The sequence below is a fragment of the Herpailurus yagouaroundi genome, unplaced genomic scaffold (genome assembly GCF_014898765.1).
Source record: "Herpailurus yagouaroundi ecotype Mexico unplaced genomic scaffold, PumYag 29, whole genome shotgun sequence".
NCBI lineage: Eukaryota > Metazoa > Chordata > Mammalia > Carnivora > Felidae > Herpailurus > Herpailurus yagouaroundi.
Genome location: NW_024412377.1, coordinates 13,415,015 through 13,436,333, shown reverse-complemented (window position 1 = coordinate 13,436,333; position 21,319 = coordinate 13,415,015). Strand labels below are relative to the sequence as shown.

Here is a 21,319-nt window from a genome sequence, read left to right as displayed (position 1 = left end):
ATCCCAGTGTACTGGCCCTTCACAAGTCCCATAGAAATTTTTCTATGGTAGGGTGTGAAATCATATTTGTAACTCTGATGAATTACCACCCAATGCCACTCCTTGCCAAAACATGTTGTTTAACTGATTCAGTCATGAGAAATCTTTTTGTGGCTAGGGTTAAGTTCATTTTTAAGGGTTTTACATCTGAGATTTAGCTTCTAGAATCAGTTGGAAAAGACCCAAATTACTACCAAGAGATTCAAGAGACAATTCCTTATTTTCTTGTGTTACAGATGGATGAGCACACTCTAAAAGTCACTGCTTCTGCCAGTTCTCCAAGCCTTTCCCCATCTACAGAATATATGGAATCAGAGCAAGCTTTGGGGGAGAAATCAAGGATGAAGTTGACGTCACATACGTTGGTGGGTATCTATCCATCCTATAACATTATTACCAGGCATATACACAAATTACTAAATATTTCCGAAGTGACAAGGGTCTTTCCTTAGAGATCATAAAGCCTTCACTCTCTTGTAGGTAACACAGGGAGACCTGGAGGTTAAGAGACTGAAAAGTCATACAAGACATTAGCGGCAAAACCAACAGAGGAATCCGGTCACCATGAACTCCTGTTCCACACTTGGCTGTCACAGAGCTATCTCACTGCCTCCTCACAGCCCTTGGGTCCTCTGTCCAGGCTTTGTCATGAATACGATAAGTAAAGGGCTAAAATAATATGATCATCAGTGTTTTCATAACGTACATAATATGTGATATTTTTCCATAGGATATGGAATTCTCTTTCCCAGCCTTCAAGATCAACTCTGCTTATTGCTTCTTGTTTTATTCAAAAATACTTGTTCTGGGGGCACCTGGGTGGCTCTGTCAGTTGACTGTCCATCCATCCCTTGATTTGGGCTCAGGTCACGATCTCATGGTTTGTGGGATGGAGCCCTGAGTCGTGCTCTGCGCTGACAGCGTGGAGTCTGCTTGGGATTCTGTCTCTCCCTCCCTCTCCGCCCCTCCCCTGCTCATGCTCTGTCTCTCAAAATAAATAAACTTAATATATATATATTGATAAATAAACTTAATAAACTTTATATGTATATATATACACATTTGTTCTAAGTAAATTAATAACACCCCATGTTATAAGGTGTATATCCAGAGTCACTTTTTAGTTTAGCCTCTCCAAGATAATTTAGTGACACTGATCCACCAGCTGATTTTTTAAACAGATAATGTTCGCCAAAGTGAGAACATACCGCTTTATACTTCTATCCAAATACCTCCAGGAAAATGCCCAAGAGAGCGCTCTATTCTCTACTGAGGTAATAACCAAGGAGGAAGGGGCCATAAAAGAAAACCAATAGTCCTCATTACTTCTTTTTAATTGTTTAACTTTATTACTGTTGCACCATTTATACAATTACATATAATTTCAATGCATCCATTGTACATTTTTTTTGTTTTTTTTATTTTTATTTTTTTTTTCCATTTTCCAATGAGCGGTGTGTTGGTGCCTGTGACACAGAATGGAAGAGAAACCAGAACTGCAATGAACGCAGACTTTTTTTTTTTTTTTTTTTTCATTTCCACTGACCAATAAACAGAACTACAGGTGCACCCAACCACGGACATGCATTAACTCGTCATGAGAAATCTAGGGAGGCTAAGTAGGATGAGAGAATGTTTGTTACTCCCAAAAATACCTGGGGAGGAAGAATGGAGTCTTGGCATCGAGATACGTGTGGACAGGCTAAGAGGGCTGTCTGAAAGTTGGCATTCATCCACAACATTAAAAAAATATCAAAATAAGAAAAGCTGTAAATTAAAAAGAAAAACACAGAAAATACTGCTTTCCGAAAGATCTGATTGCCTTGGCCTAGGCCCTGTGGGCAGAATCAAACGCATCACTCCCAACCCCCTTGCAGAAGACAAGATATTCGGATCTTAGCGGCGGAGTGCCTGTGACAGCAGTTCAGGTACAAAAATTGTACTGTACTTTCAGACATTGATCTTTAAAATCCAGGACTGATTGGTAAAGTTGACTGAAGGTATATTAGATATTTCCCCACAAAAATACTATTTGGATTCTCCCCACCCCCTCCCTCCCTCGATGGGACAACATCCTTTTTTTTTTTTTTTTCTTTAATCTTGGGCAATACATATCATTACTTCGGATTTGAAACGAGTTAGTATAGGAGAGAGAGAGAGAGACAGAGAGAGAGAGAGACACAGAGAGAGAGAGAGACAGGCGGTGGAAGCAGACTCGGTTTCCATAGGCTGTCCTTGTTACTCCTTGACTGCTACGGTTTGCTCGGAGCTGGCGGGCGCCTCGGCCGCCTTGACCTCGTCCGCGGGGGCTGCGGGGGCCTGGGCCTTGGCCGTGGAACTGGGTGCTTCCGTGGCTGCGGGGCTCTCCTTGGACGACGGCGCAGCCTCGGTGCTGCTGGGTTTTGAGTCTGAAGCCGGGGCCCCGTCACTTTTCGTCTCCTGCGCGGCAGGAGCTGCGGGAGCCTCAGTCTTGGTGGGTTCCCCGGCCTCCTTGCCCTTGTCGTCGGCCTTGGCCTCCGCGGGCGCCTCAGGCTCCGCGGCCTTGGGGGCGTCGCCGGCCGCGGCCGCGGGCTCGGGCTCGGCGGCCTTTGGGGGCTCGGGCTTGCCCTCGGCCGCCGCCTCCGTCTGCTCGGGCTCCGCCTTCGGGGCGTCTTCCTTGGCCGCGGCCGTGTCTTTGTCGCCTTCCTTGTCTTCAGGCTTGCCGGCCGCGTCCTGGCCATCCTTGTCCGGCTTCTCCTCCTTGCCCTCCTTCACCTCTGTGGTCTCGGGGGCCGCCTGGGCCTCGTTCTCCTTCGGGGTTCCCTCCTCTTCGGTGCCTGCACCCTCGGCCTTCTTGTCTTTGTCCTTGGCCTTCTCATCATTCACATTGTACCCCTTCTTCTTCTTGCTCAGCTTGCCTCCCATCTTGGAGTTCTGTAACACAGCACAACACGACACAACACAGAAGCGTTACTGGTGGCTCCTGAGGGAATGGCTTTGCGCACCTCCCCACCCCTGACCTGGCAGGCTGAAATCCTAACCCCGCGCCCCGAGACGATGGCACTAGGAGGTGGGGCCTCTGGGAGGCGATTAGGACCCGAAGGTGGGGCCCTCGCGGGTGGGACTGCAGACGGGACCCCCACGTGGCTCCCCAGCCTTTTCCCCACGTGAGGAGCAGCCAGGGGACCAATCACGACCAGTCAGAAGCGGGCTTTCCCTTCAACACACCTGCCTGCACCCCCACCTGGGACTTCCCAGCCTGCACAACTCTGAGAAAGAATCTTCTATTTACGAGCCACCGGGTCTGACTGTTCAGCAGACAGCATGGACCAAGATGCTTCTCAGTAGGAAAACTAAAAGAAGCTTCCGTTTACAAAGGAAACAGCTCCGGATGCTACTGAACTGTGCACTTTATTCCTTCTTAAGTTTATTTACTTATTTTGAGAGAGACAGTGAGAGCGTGAACAGTGGAGGGGCAGAGAGAGAGGGAGAGGGAAAATCCCTCGCGGTCAGGGCAGAGCCCAGCCCCGTCTGGAGCTCACCCACAAACCATGAGATCGTGACCTGAGCCAAATGAAAAGTCCCACACTTAACCGCCTGACCCCCCCCCCGCCCCCGCAAGCGCCCCAGAACTGTACCCTTTAAGACAGGTTACTGCAGTCAATTTCATATTTTGCCACAGTTAAAAATGACAAAAAAGTGAATCTGAAAAAGAGCCCAGTTAGAGAGCATCTGGTTGCAGCAAGTAGAGGAAATAATAAACTGAGATCAAAGAATCCGTGATGAAACGCTAAGCGTGTCCATCGAAAAGAGAAGCGGCGCAGTATTCGTTTCTTGTCTGCTTTCCAACGTCCAACGCAAACACTAGTGCACGTTTGTGTACAAAACGGCAGGGGCGGCCAATTTATCTTATTTTAATTTCTTTCTAACGTGTAGTCATCACTGAGAGACAGAGAGACACAGAATCGGAAGCAGGCTCCAGGCTCTGAGCTGGCAGCACAGAGCCGGACCTGGGGCTCGACCTCCAGCTCACAAACCGTGAGATCGTGACCTGAGCCGAAGTCGGACCCTTAACCGACTGAACCACCCGGGGCGCCCCCAGAGGCAGCCGTTTTAGATCCATAGTGCAGCCCGGAAGAGGCTCCATGATCTCAGAATACTTGCCAGAGAAATGGCACAGCTGTAATCAAGCACAAATGACAAATTCCTAGAAAAGAATCTCAAACTACCAACTCTTCCCCAACTTAGCTATTCAGCTATATGCTCATATCGGCACAGACATCTCCAAAGACAAGTAGCATGTGGCCTTTCTGGTTATAGAGCCAGACCGGTTAAAGGAAAACTACCACCCAAGAAATGAAAAGCCTACGTAGTGCCTCTAATTATATTTGCTTTGCCAGTTGTTCCAGACTTGTATTCATCGCTTTTCCAGGTATTTTTGGCTTACATACTTCCCTAGCAATATGAAAATGGCCTTCATTATCAATTATCATAATCAATAACCTGATTAGAATTCCAACTAACTCAACGGTCATTGACAGGCTTTTTCACTCCGACTGAAGTCCCCAACTTCCTAGAGGCTTTTGATTCTGGCCTCAGAAACTGTGACTGTATTTGAACCCTCAATTTTTCTTCCATAGTACGAAAGCAAATCCAAATAAATAATAAATTATAGGGGCGCCTGGGTGGCGCAGTCGGTTAAGCGTCCGACTTCAGCCAGGTCACGATCTCGCAGTCCGTGAGTTCGAGCCCCGTGTCGGGCTCTCGGCTGATGGCTCGGAGCCTGGAGCCTGTTTCCGATTCTGTGTCTCCCTCTCTCTCTGCCCCTCCCCCGTTCATGCTCTGTCTCTCTCTGTCCCAAAAATAAATAAAAACGTTGAGAAAAATAAATAAATAAATAAATAAATAAATAAATAATAAATTTATAAATAAATTCAGTCTAGAACCATTGCCAGAAATAAGCAGGCATGCTATTTTTTTCCAAGTGCATGTTTATGCCATCATATATCAGTGGGAACCCACTGACCTGTTGCTCTTTAGAGGAAATTTGGTTGCTTTTCCTTGATGAAGCATGGAGCAGATTGAATGTCCATGCATTCTTCAGTCCTCACCATTAAGGAAAGTCCAGGAGAGAGAAGGCCTTGCCCTGGGCACCAGCGGAGGCAGAATTAGAACGTTCTTGTTGCCCAGTCACCTTTTTTTTTTGTCATTGATGTCATCCATTTAGAACAGAAAATTTTATTCCTTACACTTCTTGGAATCGTAATTCATGACCGTGAAATAATCTACATTTATCTTATTTAAAAGCAGGGTGTTGGGTAGGAGAGTGCTATGCTTTGGTCAAAATTCGTCTCTGCTCATTTCCACTCTATATGTGAATTCCCTGTCTGGAATGCATTTAATGGCTGAAGGAGGAAAAAAGGAATAAGCTGAAAGATGACTAAAATAATGTTCCTAGTCTGAAGGAAGGCCTTTATTATGTTATGAAAGAAAGAATTTATCTTATGTAGCTTTAAAAAAAAAAAAAGAATGGCTTTTGGTCATGATCCACTTCGGATATCCAATGGACTCTATTTGACTTAATTTTTGGTTATTTCTTCCTCAGAAGTGGGGGCAAACATATAGGGTAAAAATACAATTAAACCCACTCTAATCTCCTAAACAACCACAAAGCAATAAGTGAAAACATAAAGAGATAAGTTGGACCAGTGTCTTAAGTTGTCGTTTACAACTCTTTCATTGAGTTCTCAATTAGCCGGTATGCAGGAATGTCAAAATAATTTCAGCTCTGCTATTTCAAGATATATTCTGGTTCATGAGGTTAGAGCTAAGAAACAGAAAACCTGACAGGCTGCCTTTTCTATATATTCTCCAATTCTATCATAGAAACCTATATGCCAATTTAGAAGTCACAGAATAGAAGACAAAGTGTAAATGTGGTGTGCATTCTGCCCATAACATAGGGGTGCCTCTTTTTGACATACACAGCATGAAATTCTATATAGCTATCCCCAGAGGCTTAAAGCTATGTTGGTCTACAAACCTAAAATCTGTGTTACTAAAATTGGTTTTCTGAAACACAGGGCCACTTTCTATTCTTTAAACCCAGCTGTGATTCATTTCTGGGCAGGAAATGAATGTACATAATCAAGTTGTAAGAAAGTCTCCAACCCTATTTGTTTTTTCAAACACAAAGTTAATAAATGCCCCTACATTTGGCTAATTTTCTTACATTAGTTATAGTGGGGTATCAGAGGGAGGCTTACAGAATCTACCAGAACCCTGGAAAAGCAGGGAAGTCTGGTTATTTCCCAAGACCACAGGGGTGAAAACCTTGCATATACCGAGGGGTAAATTAAAATTACAATTTAAAATCTGGGGCGCCTGGGTGGCGCAGTCGGTTAAGCGTCCGACTTCAGCCAGGTCACGATCTCGCGGTCCGTGAGTTCGAGCCCCGTGTCGGGCTCTCGGCTGATGGCTCGGAGCCTGGAGCCTGTTTCCGATTCTGTGTCTCCCTCTCTCTCTGCCCCTCCCCCGTTCATGCTCTGTCTCTCTCTGTCCCAAAAATAAATAAAAAACGTTGAAAAAAAAATTTTAAATCTAACGGTTTCCTGCATGTCAAGCACAATCCTAATCCTAAACACATTACGAGATTATTTTATTTAACCTTCTCAATAGTACCACAATGTAGTAAGTATACCGTTAGCATCCTCTTACCCATATGGAAATTCTAACTAACGGAGGTCATGGGGCAGGACTAGAAGCAAAAGCCAAATCCAGCATGTAAGGTGAGAAGGCACCATCCAAGAGGTCAGAGGGAAGTTCATGAGCAAGCTTCCCACAGGACAGAGCTCATCTCAGGAATGTTACCCTCCCTGGGTCACAAGGTTGGTGCCGACGTGGGGTGACTCAGAACTCAAGATGTTGTCAAGATAATGATGAAATTCTGAACTTCAGATACCCTCTGCCCATAAACTTTTCATCACCCCATTTGTCAGTGGGGCTTTGTATCAGTATCCTTAAAAAAAATAAGGAGAGCAGTGGGTATGCGTTTTAATTACTCGTCTCATAGTTTTACTTCTAATTTTGAGAGAAATCAGTTGGTGTAGCAAGTTGTGAGTTGAAACATCTAAGTTAAAAAAAAAAAAGCAGTTAAAATCAAAAATCAGCAGCAAATAATCCCCCCTGGAAATGATTTAAACCTCAATCTGAGCTACAGTGAAGGCTAAGCCTACCTTCGCATTTCTCCACATCTGGAACATTCCTAGCCATTAAAAACTCAGACCAATGCTGATGCACTGAACTGACCTCATAGTGTGGATACAATAACCAGACACTTAAGTTGATCTCTTACCAGAGTTGTCCTTTAAAATTACAAGACAATTCGATGTCACCGGGGCCAAAACTACACACTAATGGCTTCAACGTGGCGTAGAAAATAACTAGCGGTCAACAACAACCGAAGAGACTGCACTGTGTTAAATCTGGAAAATCCTGTACAAGAATTATTTCACGGAGTGCCCGAATGTCGAGTCATGGGTGACTCCTAAGATGTTGCTAATGAATCCCAACTCCTCAGCACACCTGCCCTGAATCCTTGCAAGTCACTTAACCTCATTGTCCTTCCATTTCCTCTATAGAAAAAAAAAAAAAATGTCAACCTTAGGGGAATTTCGTGCGAAGCATCGGTATAACGTTTGACATTTCATGGGCCTGCAAGAAACGTTAAATTCCCCTCCCCGTCATTTAATTTTGCGATTCCTAGCTAGGTCTGTGCTTGTAAACCCCACGAGAACAGTAGAACACGGGCTCCACACACACAGGCACAGTAATCAAAAGACGATTTAACGATATTTTGAAATGTCACCAAGAAGATTTTTGGTATGTGAGTTTCAAGCTTGCTCTTGCCGACCCGGTGGATGCGGAAAAGAAGTTGGTACACCTATCTGTTGTCATCATGTTGCTGAGAGTAAATTTGTCTACTCTTTGGATGTGAATGTTCTATGCACTTAAGATTCTCAAGAGGTTACAAGTCTTTTTAAAAACATCAACAGTCTGTGATAGCAAGAAATTATTTTCTAGACAGAAGTAAAAATTATAGAGCGGTCACCAAATCTAATGCCTCCTAATTTGAGCTGGGTACCAGAGCGACCACGGAAGAAATATTATTTCATCTTCCTACCATCTCTTCATCATTTGTTCCAAGGAAACAAGGCAAAATTCCGTTTCAGTCATCGGGATGAAGGCAGAACCCAAATTCTGCAGTTAAAATTCATTTATTGCCTATAATACACGTGGAAGGCCAAAAACTTGATCGACGCCTTAGCGCAGCTAATAAGCTAAACAAATTGCTTAGGAGGGACGGTCACACTGTCAAATGCCCCCTTTTTTCCCAGCATTCTGTGGAGGGCTTTTTTTCTTTTACCAAGTACCAACACGTTCATACTTTTAAGGTCCTAACATGGTATTTTAAACCTCCCACAGCTGTCCTGTGACTTACTCCCCCAATAAAAGCAAACCTCTCTCTAGTTAATTAATCCCACGTGGCTATAAACAAATATTCCAGAGAATTCAAGTTCTGCTTGTTGGTGAAAAGAGGAGAGAAAGGGTCACTCTAGCACGGTTCGCTGATCAAAGCGACTGACACGTTTCTTTGTTGGCAGCTAATGACTTTTCCTAATAAATGACCGTGTATACTCATGAACTTTCATGAAAATTCCAAAGGTGTTTCTCTAACGTCTTCAAGCGGATGAAGGCACGTGAAAGAAGAACTCCCTAGCTAGGCAGGCAAGGTAAGATGATGGGTTCAGGCCTCAGAAATAGGTACATGAAGTAAAGTAATAAATGGCCTAAAAATTAGATTTTAATTCTTTCTCCAAACATCCTGTTGAATCTTGAAGCTGACAAGCCCTTTTTTTATATAAAACAAAATCCTGCTTACAAGCTCATGTTCAACTATGAAGCTGAAGACTATGTGTATCTATAAAGAAAAGAAATGTGACCCCATATATCGCCACTATAGCAAACCTTAAAAAAATGACTCTGACTCTTGACAGCTTAAATTTTACATAAAAAAAAAATTGTTTGGGGAATTAAGGGCAAGAAATAATTTGAAAGGTTATGTTGTAGTCAACATACTCTAATAGAGATGATCTCCCCTACAAGGTTCTCCCAAGTCTTTGTTCCTTTCACTCCAGAGAGCCTATCAGGGAACATGGAAGATGCTTCTTAGCCATTCAAATCACCTAAGTCGTGTTTATTTTGTACACACAACCCTCAGGGGACACGGGGTCAAAATCACCTCTGTACAGAGCTGAATTATCACTTAATTTCATTAAGTAACAATTCTTACAAACGCTAATATGATCAGCGCATCCAGAACTTTCCTGATGGGCACTTACATTTTTTTCTTACCTTAAAACAAACCAATCTACCATCAGCATAGCCTCCTAGCCTCCTGAATTAAAACCTGGTCTTTCATTTTGAGACAATGAAGGCAGAAGGGCCGAGGACAAAACGTCACTTAGAGAAAGGTTAAGTAAATTATAAATCTTTTAAGACACGTCAAAAACAAGCCCCCTCGCACTCAGTATGAAAGTTTGCTAAAAATGGCAAGCATGCAGAGTGCTGGTCCCAGCTGTCAATAATTTGCTTAAGAGTCTGAGCAAATCACCTTCCCCTCTGGGTCTCAAATTTCCTATTCAGTAAAATGAAGATGTTGAAAGTTCATGCTCTTGGTGGGAAAGGTGGAAATGTGTGCATATATTTTATGAAGGCTTATGACACTAACAAAATGCTATGTGTGTGAAAAATGGGTTACGATCAGTGCTATGGTCGGAATGCTTGTGTCCTCCCCCAAACTCGTAAGGTGAAAGCTCATCTCTGAGGTGACAGTATTAGGAAGCAGGACCTTTGGGAGGTCCTGGGCATGGAGCCTTCATGAATGGGATAGGTGCCCTTATAAGAGACCCCACAGAGCGCTTCAGCCCCTCCCACCATGTGAGGACAGAGGAAGAAGTCGGCACTAGGCCCCAGAGCCCAATTATGCTACACCCTGACCTTGGAATTTTATTGCCTCCAGAGCCGTGAGAAATAAATTCCTGTTGTTTATAAGTCACCCAGTCTATGACACTTTCTTATAGCAGCTTGAACAGATGAAAGCCATCAGTAAAGCTCTATATTCCTGCTGATTATTATCATAAAAACTTACACACCACCTTGCACCCTGAAGATTGACATCCAGTTGGTTTCCTGCTATAGTTGGATTTCTTTGTAGATATAATTAATGTACAATAAATGTTCAGTACCTTCAACACACGTGAAACTTGTTAAAAGTTAGAAATAAAAACTTACAAAACAGCATCCAAGTATTGACCAAAAAACATTTTCTGAGGTTTTCAATTACACTTAGGATATGTTTTCAGAATAATGCATCAGCTCCGTAAGTAATGAGTGGGGGCAGAACTGAACCCTGAAAACACTTCAGATGAAGACGTAACTGCCAGAAAAATTATGCTTCGTTAGTTTTGCTCATGCAGAACTATTTCATCGCATTGTGTTTATAGAAGACGCTCAGTTGTTTCCCTTGACCTACTTTTGATGGGTCATCTACCAACCCTTGGTGGTCCTGCTGGCCAAGACGTGCCCTGTGCCGAACTCTAAGAAGCACTTTCTAGAAACAATCAAACGCTAACCATCTCCCCTTTTATGCAATGCTAAAAATATTTTAAAACTATCTTTTCAGTAGAATTTAAGTCAATCTATGGAAGATCCATCACAGGCTCCTGAAGCTAACATGACTTGCAGTTGAGTGTTGGTTGAGGAAAACCATGTGGGAAGACTTCTTAGGTTCAATTTGCTAGAACAATATATCCACCTAAAACTCAAAAGCAAAAGTCAATAGTGACATAAAATGATTACTAAGCCTCAGAAGCCAAATTAAAACAATTTCCTTGTCCCATCCTATATCCTGTGAGAATCATTTAAATATATAAGTCAAGGGCTCCTGGCTGGCTCAGTTGGTAGAGCAGGAGACTCTTGATCTCAGGGTCTTGAGTTCAAGTCCCATGATGGGTATAGAGTTTACTTAAATAAATTATATATATAATATATATGTATATATCATATACATATATAATAATATATTATGTATATTAAATTTATATAAACATACATATATATATTTAAATTCAGTTAGTTATGGAAGACTATTTAAGTAACCAGTTTCCTGCATATAAAAAAAAGCATTTATAAAACAGAAATTTGCACCAGGTGGAAATTATTCTCTTGCCACCACCATGGGAAAAAAAGTAACTTGAATTTTATGGAAAAGGGTAGAATCCTTGAGACAGAATAAATATTAAGATAGTCCAGTACCACAAAAGTGGTCTGAATATTGCTAAAGTTGAAGGTTGTAGCTGAGGACTCATTCTCTTTTCCTTCAGACTTGAGAAGTCTGAAGAGCTTAACACACAAACACTTACAATCACTTACACCACTTACTTTGGGTAGAACCATTTTTGTTTTGTGCTTGAGCACAGAAATATGGGATATTTCTTTCAAGGAAAAAAAATTCAATTTGTTTATAAAGGTCTGAATTTTTTCTGAATTTTCTTATGTGTTCAGAACCTCATTAAACAGTTTTATCTAAGAAATCTCTCATGAATTTTTTTTTATTTTTCTAATGTTTTTATTATTTTATTTTATTTTTTGAGACAGAGAGAGACAGAGCATGCGCAGGGGAGGGGCAGAGCGAGAGGGAGACAGAGAATCAGAAGCAGGCTCCAGGCTCTGAGCTGTCAGCACGGAGCCTGACATGGGGCTCGAACTCACGGACCATGAGATCATGAGCCGAAGTCGGACGCTTAACCGACTGAGCCACCCAGGCGCCCCAGGTGTTGTTTTGTTTTGTTTTGTTTTTTCAATCAAGCAGGAATTCATTTCTACATTTATTGTCAGGGACAAATTACACAAAACAAAATTAGGACGCATCAACTTTTTACAAAGCTACAGAAAGCAACATTTTACAAGACTTTGTTGGGAGTTTGTAAGTTGAGAAAGCGTTCAGGCCAGTTACAGGTTTTAAATGCCAACTTTGCTTCGGGAGGTCATGGTCAGCACGAGGTCATGGTGACTTGAAAACAGTAAGGGCAAAGATTCACTATGTTCACATAAAAGAGAGAGCAAGGGCAAGAGTGAGGAGAATGAGATCAATGAGAGGAAGTTTCTTATTTTGAATCAAGTCTCTCCACCCTCGCTATACCACTTCTTCTGAAAAGCTACTCCTCCATCCGATCCAATCTTTATCTGCGTCTTTTTTACTCATGGAAACTGCAGCCAGCTTTTCTTTTTTTTTTTTTTTAACATTTTATTTTATTTTTTTTATTTTTTTAACGTTTCTTTCTTTTTGAGACAGAGAGAGACAGAGCGTGAACGGGGGAGGGTCACAGAGAGAGGGAGACACAGAATCTGAAACAGGCTCCAGGCTCTGAGCTGTCAGCACAGAGCCCGACGCGGGGCTCGAACCCACGGACCGTGAGATCATGACCTGAGCCGAAGTCGGACGCTTAACCGACCGAGCCACCCAGGCGCCCCATGCAGCCAGCTTTTCTAGCAAGATGCCTTCCGGGCACCCAAGAATGAGAGTATCTAGCTGTGTAAGGTTTCTACCTGGACTCCACGGTGAGTAGCATTTTGAATCAGGGAGCCCATGAAAATAGTTTCTCTGTTCTCCAGTGCTCAGAAAGGGGCTCCGTTTGGGTGCGTGGAGCCCTTGGGCTGACTTGCTGCTCAGTCCTCTCCATAGACAGAAGACATTCTCCCTCTTCTAGAACTGAGGCTCTCAAATCCTCTGGCTCCTACCACGCGAAAACACAGGCCCTGACCCCCTGCCTTTGGTTTTAGTAAAAAAAAAAAAAAAAAAAAAAAACTAGCAATGTTTTAAAACATAGGAAGGCACAGCCCTAGTTACCTGGATAGAATCTAATCGATATTTTCGCCTTTATGGAAGTTGTTCCTATAGTCACCGTAGGGTTTCTGGGAGCTCTCATTTACCCTTTCCTTTCTTCAGACCCTGACATAAAACACTTACTAAAGAGTCTGGTTGGGTGCAGATGAGAGAGGAAAGGAGAAATGTTGGATCAAAAGGGGTTCTGAGTAAGAGAAGCAAAGAAGCACTGTCATGACCGACTCTGAGATTTCAGTCCTTTGAGGCCACCGATTTTCGCTCGTCCCCCCACTCCCTCCAAATAGCTTTCAAGAACCCGTCTGTATCTCGGTAGCGAGCAAAATTACTGGCAATTAAGTATTAGTATTTATCTTAACCCACGTATTGAATTTTAGGTGTCTCGATTTGCACAGGGCCACCCCTTAACAATTGTCGAATCTTCGTTTCAGTAATCCTCAGTTGGTCAGTATCCATTAGTGTCGCCCCAGTCTTTGGCACAAAACTGCAAGCCCCAATTACAGCAGTGTCGCTCTTCAGAAAATGCAACCTTGCATAATGACATAGTTTCCAGGCATTCGCTACCCCCCAAACCCCGGGGGATTACATGCACTGTATTCTCTCTCCAATCACTACATACTCCACGATGTCACCCACTTGCATTTCTTACTAATATGTTCACGTTTTTGTCACTACGTCAGTGAACACCACCACAAGTCTGTGACAAGGAAAGTCACTGGTATACTTAACTGGTATATACAACCAGACCACACCAAACCAAAAAAAAAAAAAAAAAAAAAAAAAAAAAAAGACTAATATAGAATTTCTCCCATATGATCTAAAAGTTACTATATTTACAACTTCACACGCTATTCCTATTTATGTCTTCTTTCTCTGTGCTAATAATATCTAGGCACCTCCTATACAAGACGTACAAAGGTCCCATCCATTGCCAAGATTTTTATTCTGAAAATGCAAATCTGGATTAATTAACCATTTCATCTCCAACCAGGAGAACCGAGTTTTTAAGGATGACATCAACCAGATTACAATGAGGATGACTCCACGCACGTAGCAAAACGCAACATGAATGAATATGCCACGGCAGGTGTCACAGGCTGGGGCATTATTCCCGGTTTGACTGCTGCTTCATGATATGATCAAGACCGACTACAGTCTCCTTTTGATTCTGTTTCCATTTCAGAATCAGAAGAAAATACATCTACTTCACACAAATGCTGAGAACGAATCAGTGCTTCCTGACATGGTTAAATGTGTGGCCAGAGTATATGAACTGTACTCTTGAACACGTAATTATCACTCTGAATTCAGGACTGCAAAGCTCCCACAGGTCTATAAGCAAAGCAATCCATGATTGATTTTAAGGTAACCTGCAAAGTTAGAACTCATGAATTGTATCTGCAGACAAACTCTTCACCAGACCAACTGGGTTTATAATTACTGCGGCCTAAAAAAATACCCAAGTTACTGGTTAGCTGAAGCAAATATTAGGGTAAGAGAAAAGGGGGGGGAAATTACCTTTAAGAAAGAATTTACAAGAGCACCGGGGTGGCTTAGTCGGTTAAGTATCAAGACTCCATGATTTCAGCTCAGGTCATGATCTCCCAGTTCCAGAAGGGGCTTCACACTGGGGCAGAGCCTGCTTGGGATTCTCTCTCCCTCCCTCCCTCCCCACTGCTCATGTGTGTGCGCTCTCTCTCTCTCTCTCTCAAAATAAATAAACAAACATTAAAGAAAAAGAATTTATACAGAATGAAGAAACACGACATATTCAAAAACTATATTCGATAAGAACAGATATGCCCCAATATGCAGTGGGGCATCTGGGTGGCTCAGTTGGTTGAGCATCCGACTTTGGCTCAGGTCATGATCTCCCAGTTCATGGGTTCAAGGCTCGCATGGGGCTCTCTGCTGTCAGCACAGGGCCCCGCTTCGGATCTTCTATCCCCGCTTCTCTCTGCCCCTCCTCTGCTCACACTTTCTCTCTCAAAAATAAATAAAACATTAACAAAAAAAAAAAAAAACTTAAAAAAGAATCCAACATGCAGAGTGGCCTCGAGAACTTCAAATGTTCAGAAATTATTCTAGAAGAGACTTAATCTTCATAAGAAAAGAACTGTTTTGAGGTGGGTTCAAGTAGGAGCCATGCACAGAGACAAGTGAACCAAAAAACCTCCTCTCGTCTAGCAGGAGAGAGACGACATACAGAGACAATTAAAATGAGAGTAAGCTGAGAGGGTGAAAAACCGTACTTTTCCCAGAAGAGATAACCTTTAGTTGGAGTAAGGGCATCAGGAAAGTTTGATAGAGGAGATGGGGTCTGAGATAGAAGAAATATCAAAAGTGTTTATACACATAGTACTTACTCTCACTGTATATTGACTCATTAACTGTCTCATCAATCCTATGGAGAAAGAATTATTATTACTACCCCCACTTTGCCCTGAGGAAACCAAGGCATGTTGTGGGTCAATAGCTCACCTAAGATCGTACAACTATTCCTCTGGAGGTGTTGGTGTGAACCCAAGCACGCTGGCACTTACATGAGGTCTCGACCATCATGATAACCTCCCCGGACAGATAGCTATACTATCTATAGATGAAGACAGGAAAGTAGAAAGTCCAGTTAAGATTGTAAGAAAACCCCCTTGACATTGAGGAGATAGGTGAGGATGTATTTACCTGGAGGGAGGGATGATGGAATATAAATCTATAAGGCTGTCTAATAGAATGTTTGTATTCAAATGGCAGAAAGTAGAAAAGCAGCTCTTAGAGGAGTCGCAAAGGGGAAAAAAGTGTACATCTCAGAAGGCAAAGGAAGAGAGGGTTTCAGGAAGCAGTTTGGCGGGTCTGCATGCTGCTGCCAAAAGGCCAAGAGGGAAATTGTGTGACTCGATCTGGGGATAAGTTGCCCACTACTGACTTTGGCGTGACTCGGGTGGAAGAATGAAGATATAGGTCTCTCAGGAAGGGCTCACAGAGCGTAAGAGGGGCCAGGAGAGATATCCACAATGGTCAACAGAAAAGAGCGTTGCTACAGTAAAGGCAAAAGCCAAGACAAGAACTTGGAATGTTGTCAAGACAGAGTTTGTAAGGGTTTGGAAGAAGAGAAAATACATATGGGAAGAGAGGAAGAGACAAAGAAGGAAGAAAGAAATGAAAGGACAAACAGGAAGGAGAAATCACTGATTATTCAAGGTTCTGGAAGACTCACTCAGAAAGTAAGTCAAAATTGGGCTTGGTAAAGCTTACTTACTATACAGATGGGGAGGGAGAGAAAGGAGTGAGGGCAAGTCCAAGGCCAGTGGCGTGCCCAGACTCAGCATCCACATCCCTCCCTTTCAAGTGAACATGGTCAACTCCGACTTATTCCGGAACAAAGATTCACTACGATCTCAACAGGATCTCTCTGCAGGGCACGTTAACTCATGAGCATTTGAAATAGTTGTTTACCTTTTAGTATTCCAGGTCTTTATTTTTCTAGTTATTTACCGTATCACTTAGCTTCTTTCATATTACAACACTTAGGATTTCTCAAGCACACAAAGAAAAAAGGACAACCATTTCATCAATTAAAGTGTTAAAGGATGAACACAGTGACCAATAAACCTGGAGAGGTCTTATCGGAAAACAATTTGATGTGCCCAAGTTAAAGCAAATAGGTTCATCACATTATATGTAAAAGGCTTGGAAATAAGGGAAGGCACATTTGGTCTCTAGACCCTTATTCGCAATGTAAATATAAAAAGGGCATTCAATCTTAAGAACTACTTTGCTACACTTACGCTTTCCTGATCATGCAATCTGGTCTTGATCTTTAATAAGCCATCCATCTGTCTCATCCTTGCTTAGCCCTTTTATATTCTGTTGTATTGGGCAGGGAGCTTTAACAGTAACACAGATCTAGTCTTACTGGAGCATTGACCTAAAGCCCTTCTTCAAATTTCTTCAACACGTATCTGAAACCTCAAGAACAAAGGTTTTGTTTTACGGTTGTGAATCCACGATGGGTGCTCCATAAACATGGCAGGCTTACTCCACACTGAGAAATGCAATTTTCAAATTATAAACGTATAAAATGAAAGAACCAGGAGTATAAATTTGGTTACATAAGCTCAGCTTTTACACAGCAGTAGAAATAAGTATGCTAAATTACAACCGAAATCCCCATTCCATTAAATGAGACATGGCCAAGTTCCAGAGATCATCCACGGTGGTGAATTCTAAGCATTAGGGCCCATCACGTAATTACGAGGAGGACGCACAAATCACTGCGAGACTTTTGAAGTTACTAAATGCATATTGTAGAAACCAATTTTTCAAAGTATATCTCCAGTTGGCTCTACAACTTTTAACCATACAACTGAATTTATGTGCTGCTATAAATATGACAGAGGACATTAAGCATGGCTTTGAATAGGAGGTTGACCAAATGCAGACCTTATGCAGAGGGTTTTTTTTTCCCCCTCCCGTTTAAAACATCCTGCCACACGCAGCAGACCATCAGAAAACATGTATTATTCATTCTCATCAATAGCCTAATATGCTTTCTTTCAGAGTCTGCTGTGCATTTGCATCATTATTTATGTGCACTTAAGGAGTGGTCCTTTCAAGAGTCTGGGCTGCGACATTCTAACATTTGACTCCATATGAATCACCTGTTCTTTTCGCCAATAAAGCTAGTAAGTGAACCACAACCAACCCACGAAAGGCAAGCTAAGATCACTCCTGAACCACTCCTCCCGTCCACTACCGACCTGGGAAACTAATATGTCCTATGACTGCCACTAACTGAAAGCTCTCAAGACAGAATTAAACAAAGCCCAGGGAAAAACAAAACAGAACAGAACAAAACAAAACAACAACTTCCAGAAGCTGAGATATTCTGGGGGCTTACTGGTCAACTAGACAGATCATCCTAGGCTTGGAGCCGTAACAGATGCGCTCAATGTAGTCCCCTGGACAAAGTCTGACTAGTAGCCAGGGAGAAGGGAGGAGACCCGGCGGTGCAGGGAAAAACCACAGTTTTATTTCCAGTATTTTCTATATCTAATCACGAAGGGCTGGTTCACACGTTTTATGACCACTTAAAATTGTCACATACTGACATTTTAATGTACCTTTTTGTTCTGGCACCAATAGTAAATGTAGTGGTATTTCCAGTCCTGCTGCTATTTCATAGTTTAATCATTTTCAAAGAAAACCATTATATATATTTTGAGAGAGTGTGTGTGTGCCCGCATGTGAGCGGGGCAGAGAGGGAGACACAGAATCTGAAGCAGGCTTCAGGCTCCCAGCTGTCAGCACAGAGCCCGACATGGAGCTTGAACTCACGAACCACGAGATCACGACCTGAGCCAAAATGGGATGCTCAACCAACTAAGCCAGGCAGGCGCCCCTACAGGTCCTTGATTTTTAAGCAAAGAATTTGCCCTTTTTTCCCCCCTTGGTGCTATGCTTAGCGCAAAACAAAGAAGAGTTTAGGAAACATGGGCTGAATTAAAGAAGAATACATTGAATCCACAGGCAAACAGTAAAAGCTGTCTCTTTTCAAGAGGCTACTGCAATGGTGAGTTTAAATAACACAAGGTCACCTCTAATGTCACTTGTAATGCGGCCCCCTACTCTTACAAGTGGAGTAGATCTCTCAATATTTCCCATCCAAGCATTTCCTCTCCACACTTGCCTTCTTCAAGTTTGAGTCTCCTGGCCACTTAATGAGCCATTGAATAATAAGAAAACATTGAAAGTCTGAGTCCCAGAGTGCTGTGAGACTGCAAAACATAACTGAGGGGTATTTGTTCCCAACCGGGAACTCCGAAAGCAAGACTACGTCTTTTATCTCCACACCCGCTATGGTAAAAATTCAATCCATATCTCCTCGCGGAATGAATGAATAGGAACGACTTCTAATTGAAGCAAATGGAATTCAGTACCAACTTGCCCCTCATGTCGACGTCATTCAAAATCTTTTTATTTGGTAAAATTTAAAAACAACATATCAGGGGCGCCTGGGTGGCGCAGTCGGTTAAGCGTCCGACTTCAGCCAGGTCACGATCTCGCGGTCCAGGAGTTCGCGCCCCGCGTCGGGCTCTGGGCGGATGGCTCGGAGCCTGGAGCCTGTTTCCGATGCTGTGTCTCCCTCTCTCTCTGCCCCTCCCCCGTTCATGCTCGGTCTCTCTCTGTCCCAAAAATAAATAAACGTTGAAAAAATAAATAAATAAATAAATAAATAAATAAATAAATAAATAAATAAAAACAACATATCAAATAGAAGTAGTGAAATTTGAGAACAGCGGAATCACGCCAGGACCTTGTTAATGATGCAGACCAAGGGGTCTTTTTCCAGATTAACTCATGGGTCTAGCGTGGGTCCTAAGAATTGTATTTCTTAAGAAGCTAACGTGGTAGAACTGAAGCCAGTGGCTCAGGGGACACTCACTGAGGAGTTTGCAGCCACACGGGAGTCGGCTAATGGTTTTGCCTCATCTATAAAAACTGAAACACGAAAATTCCAAAGACCAGTATGATTATTGGTAGCCATGAAGCAGAAAACGGGCATAGAAGAACACCTAGCTGGGTCTAACCCCGAGGTAAGGGGGGACAGAACAGGGTGGCGTCAGCCCCAATAAAATCTCATCACCTACGGGGCCATCTTTGAGTTCTCTTTGCTGTCAGAATCACAAATACATTAGCATTATCGCGACTTCTCTCCCTCCCAGAACCTCTCCAGCAGCCATATCCCCCCCACCTCCCCACCCCCCTGCTCTCCCCCCCAGCCCCATCATTAGTGCCACTGTTTAGCCACAGAAGGGGCACCACGCGAGCAGTCTGCAGAGAAGAGGAAGGTTCCAGACCGAAGAACAGTGTTATCAGCTGCAGAGAAGTGCACCCCCCCCCCGCCCCCGCTCCGCACCTACATCAGGCCTTAGGTGGTCCTTTGTTACTGCAGCAACTTTTCACACTGGGGGGACACACAGTAGGGCTCTGTAAACTCCCTTCTTACAGAACCAAAGCTTCAATTGCTGTTCTGGGTTTACAGCTCTCCCTGAGACAATATGCTTTTCCGGGAGCATCCATTTTATAGAATTAGACAACAGATTTTCCTCTTCTACTTCAAATGGAGCTGATGGCTGGCCAGTGAGTTTTGAGCCCCCATCCAATATACCCTGTGGGGAGAAAGCACTTGGGCAATGGGGTCAGCAGGCCAAGTTCGGCTGTGTGAACTTGGGCGGGGAAGTTCACCTCAGCAAACTCGGTCTCACCTACAAAAGAAAAAAAAAGTGGGGGGAGGGGGGTGGGAGCGAGATTGTTAATAGCATTAACTGCAGTACTGGCACGAGAGAGCAAAGTTCAGCTCATGACACACAGTAGGTATTCAGGAAATTTTCATTCACCTTTCTTTACCTCGTGAAAGAGAACACCACAGGCCCAAAATGGAGTCATGTATGCTAGGCCATGTCACCAAACCAGGGCTCAAGACCTAACCTACCTGCAGCTTCAACCTCCCCTTAGAAACGGAGGCTTACCCGGGCCAGTAAGGAATGTTCTCATCCGTGCTAATGAAGTAATCTGTCACATGGGCCCCCTCTATGCCCCTAAGGAAGATGAAGTCATCCACAAAACAGGAGCCCTTCTCTGCCCACTAAAGGAAGGACCTTGCCCGAAACAATCCTTTCTTTTCTTTTGCTAGTAACATCCTTGCCCTACTGGCTTTCCTACAAAAACCTTCCATTTTGTACAATTCCTGGGAGCTCCCCTCTACTGGCCAGACGGGACGCTGCCTGATTCACAAATGGGTTGATAAAGCCAATTAGATCTCTAAACTTTACTCGATTAGATTTGTGTTTAACAACCTGAAACCTTTTCTCAGCCCTGTTAGGTAATTGGTGGTGACCTTGAATTTCAAGATTAGGTAAAATAGAGGGGGAATAAATTACTGTATTCAAAACAGGCAAACAAATGGAAATTGATTCAATTATGATCAAAAACAATCATTTTCCTTCACATTTAAATCCTAGACTAAAGCCTGCAATACTCATCATATAATGAGTAGGTTTTAAGAGCAAGTGAATGTTACTAAATGTGCAAAATCTTACAATGATAAGAACAGACGCCTCGTGTTGAGAAAAGATGAATGCCAACAGGGAACACCAAATGACTAAGGGAGCCCAGTACGTACGGGAGAAAGTGCCAGGAAAAAAAAAAAAAAAAATCAAACGGGAGAATGTCTCTTAAAATGTGCTTGAAAGCAACTTTGGGAAAGAGTATTTTCCAACTACATATCCACCTCCCTTGTTTTAGGTAGATCGGGAGGCTGTGGCAAAGGGCCATGCA

The 21,319-nt window shown here is 43.0% G+C and overlaps 1 protein-coding gene across 3 annotated transcripts in view; it reads right to left on the bottom strand.

Moving 5' to 3' along the window:
* Positions 1 to 1,466: 1,466 nt before the first annotated feature.
* Positions 1,467 to 21,319, bottom strand: part of BASP1 (brain abundant membrane attached signal protein 1) — a 57,250-nt gene continuing 37,397 nt past the window's right edge. For all 3 annotated transcript variants that reach the window (XM_040494389.1, XM_040494370.1, XM_040494380.1), the window contains exon 2: positions 1,467 to 2,952. In XM_040494389.1, coding sequence (XP_040350323.1) covers positions 2,278 to 2,943 — 666 coding nt within the window. In that variant the 5' untranslated portion in view covers positions 2,944 to 2,952 and the 3' untranslated portion in view covers positions 1,467 to 2,277. The remainder of the gene's footprint in view (positions 2,953 to 21,319) is intronic.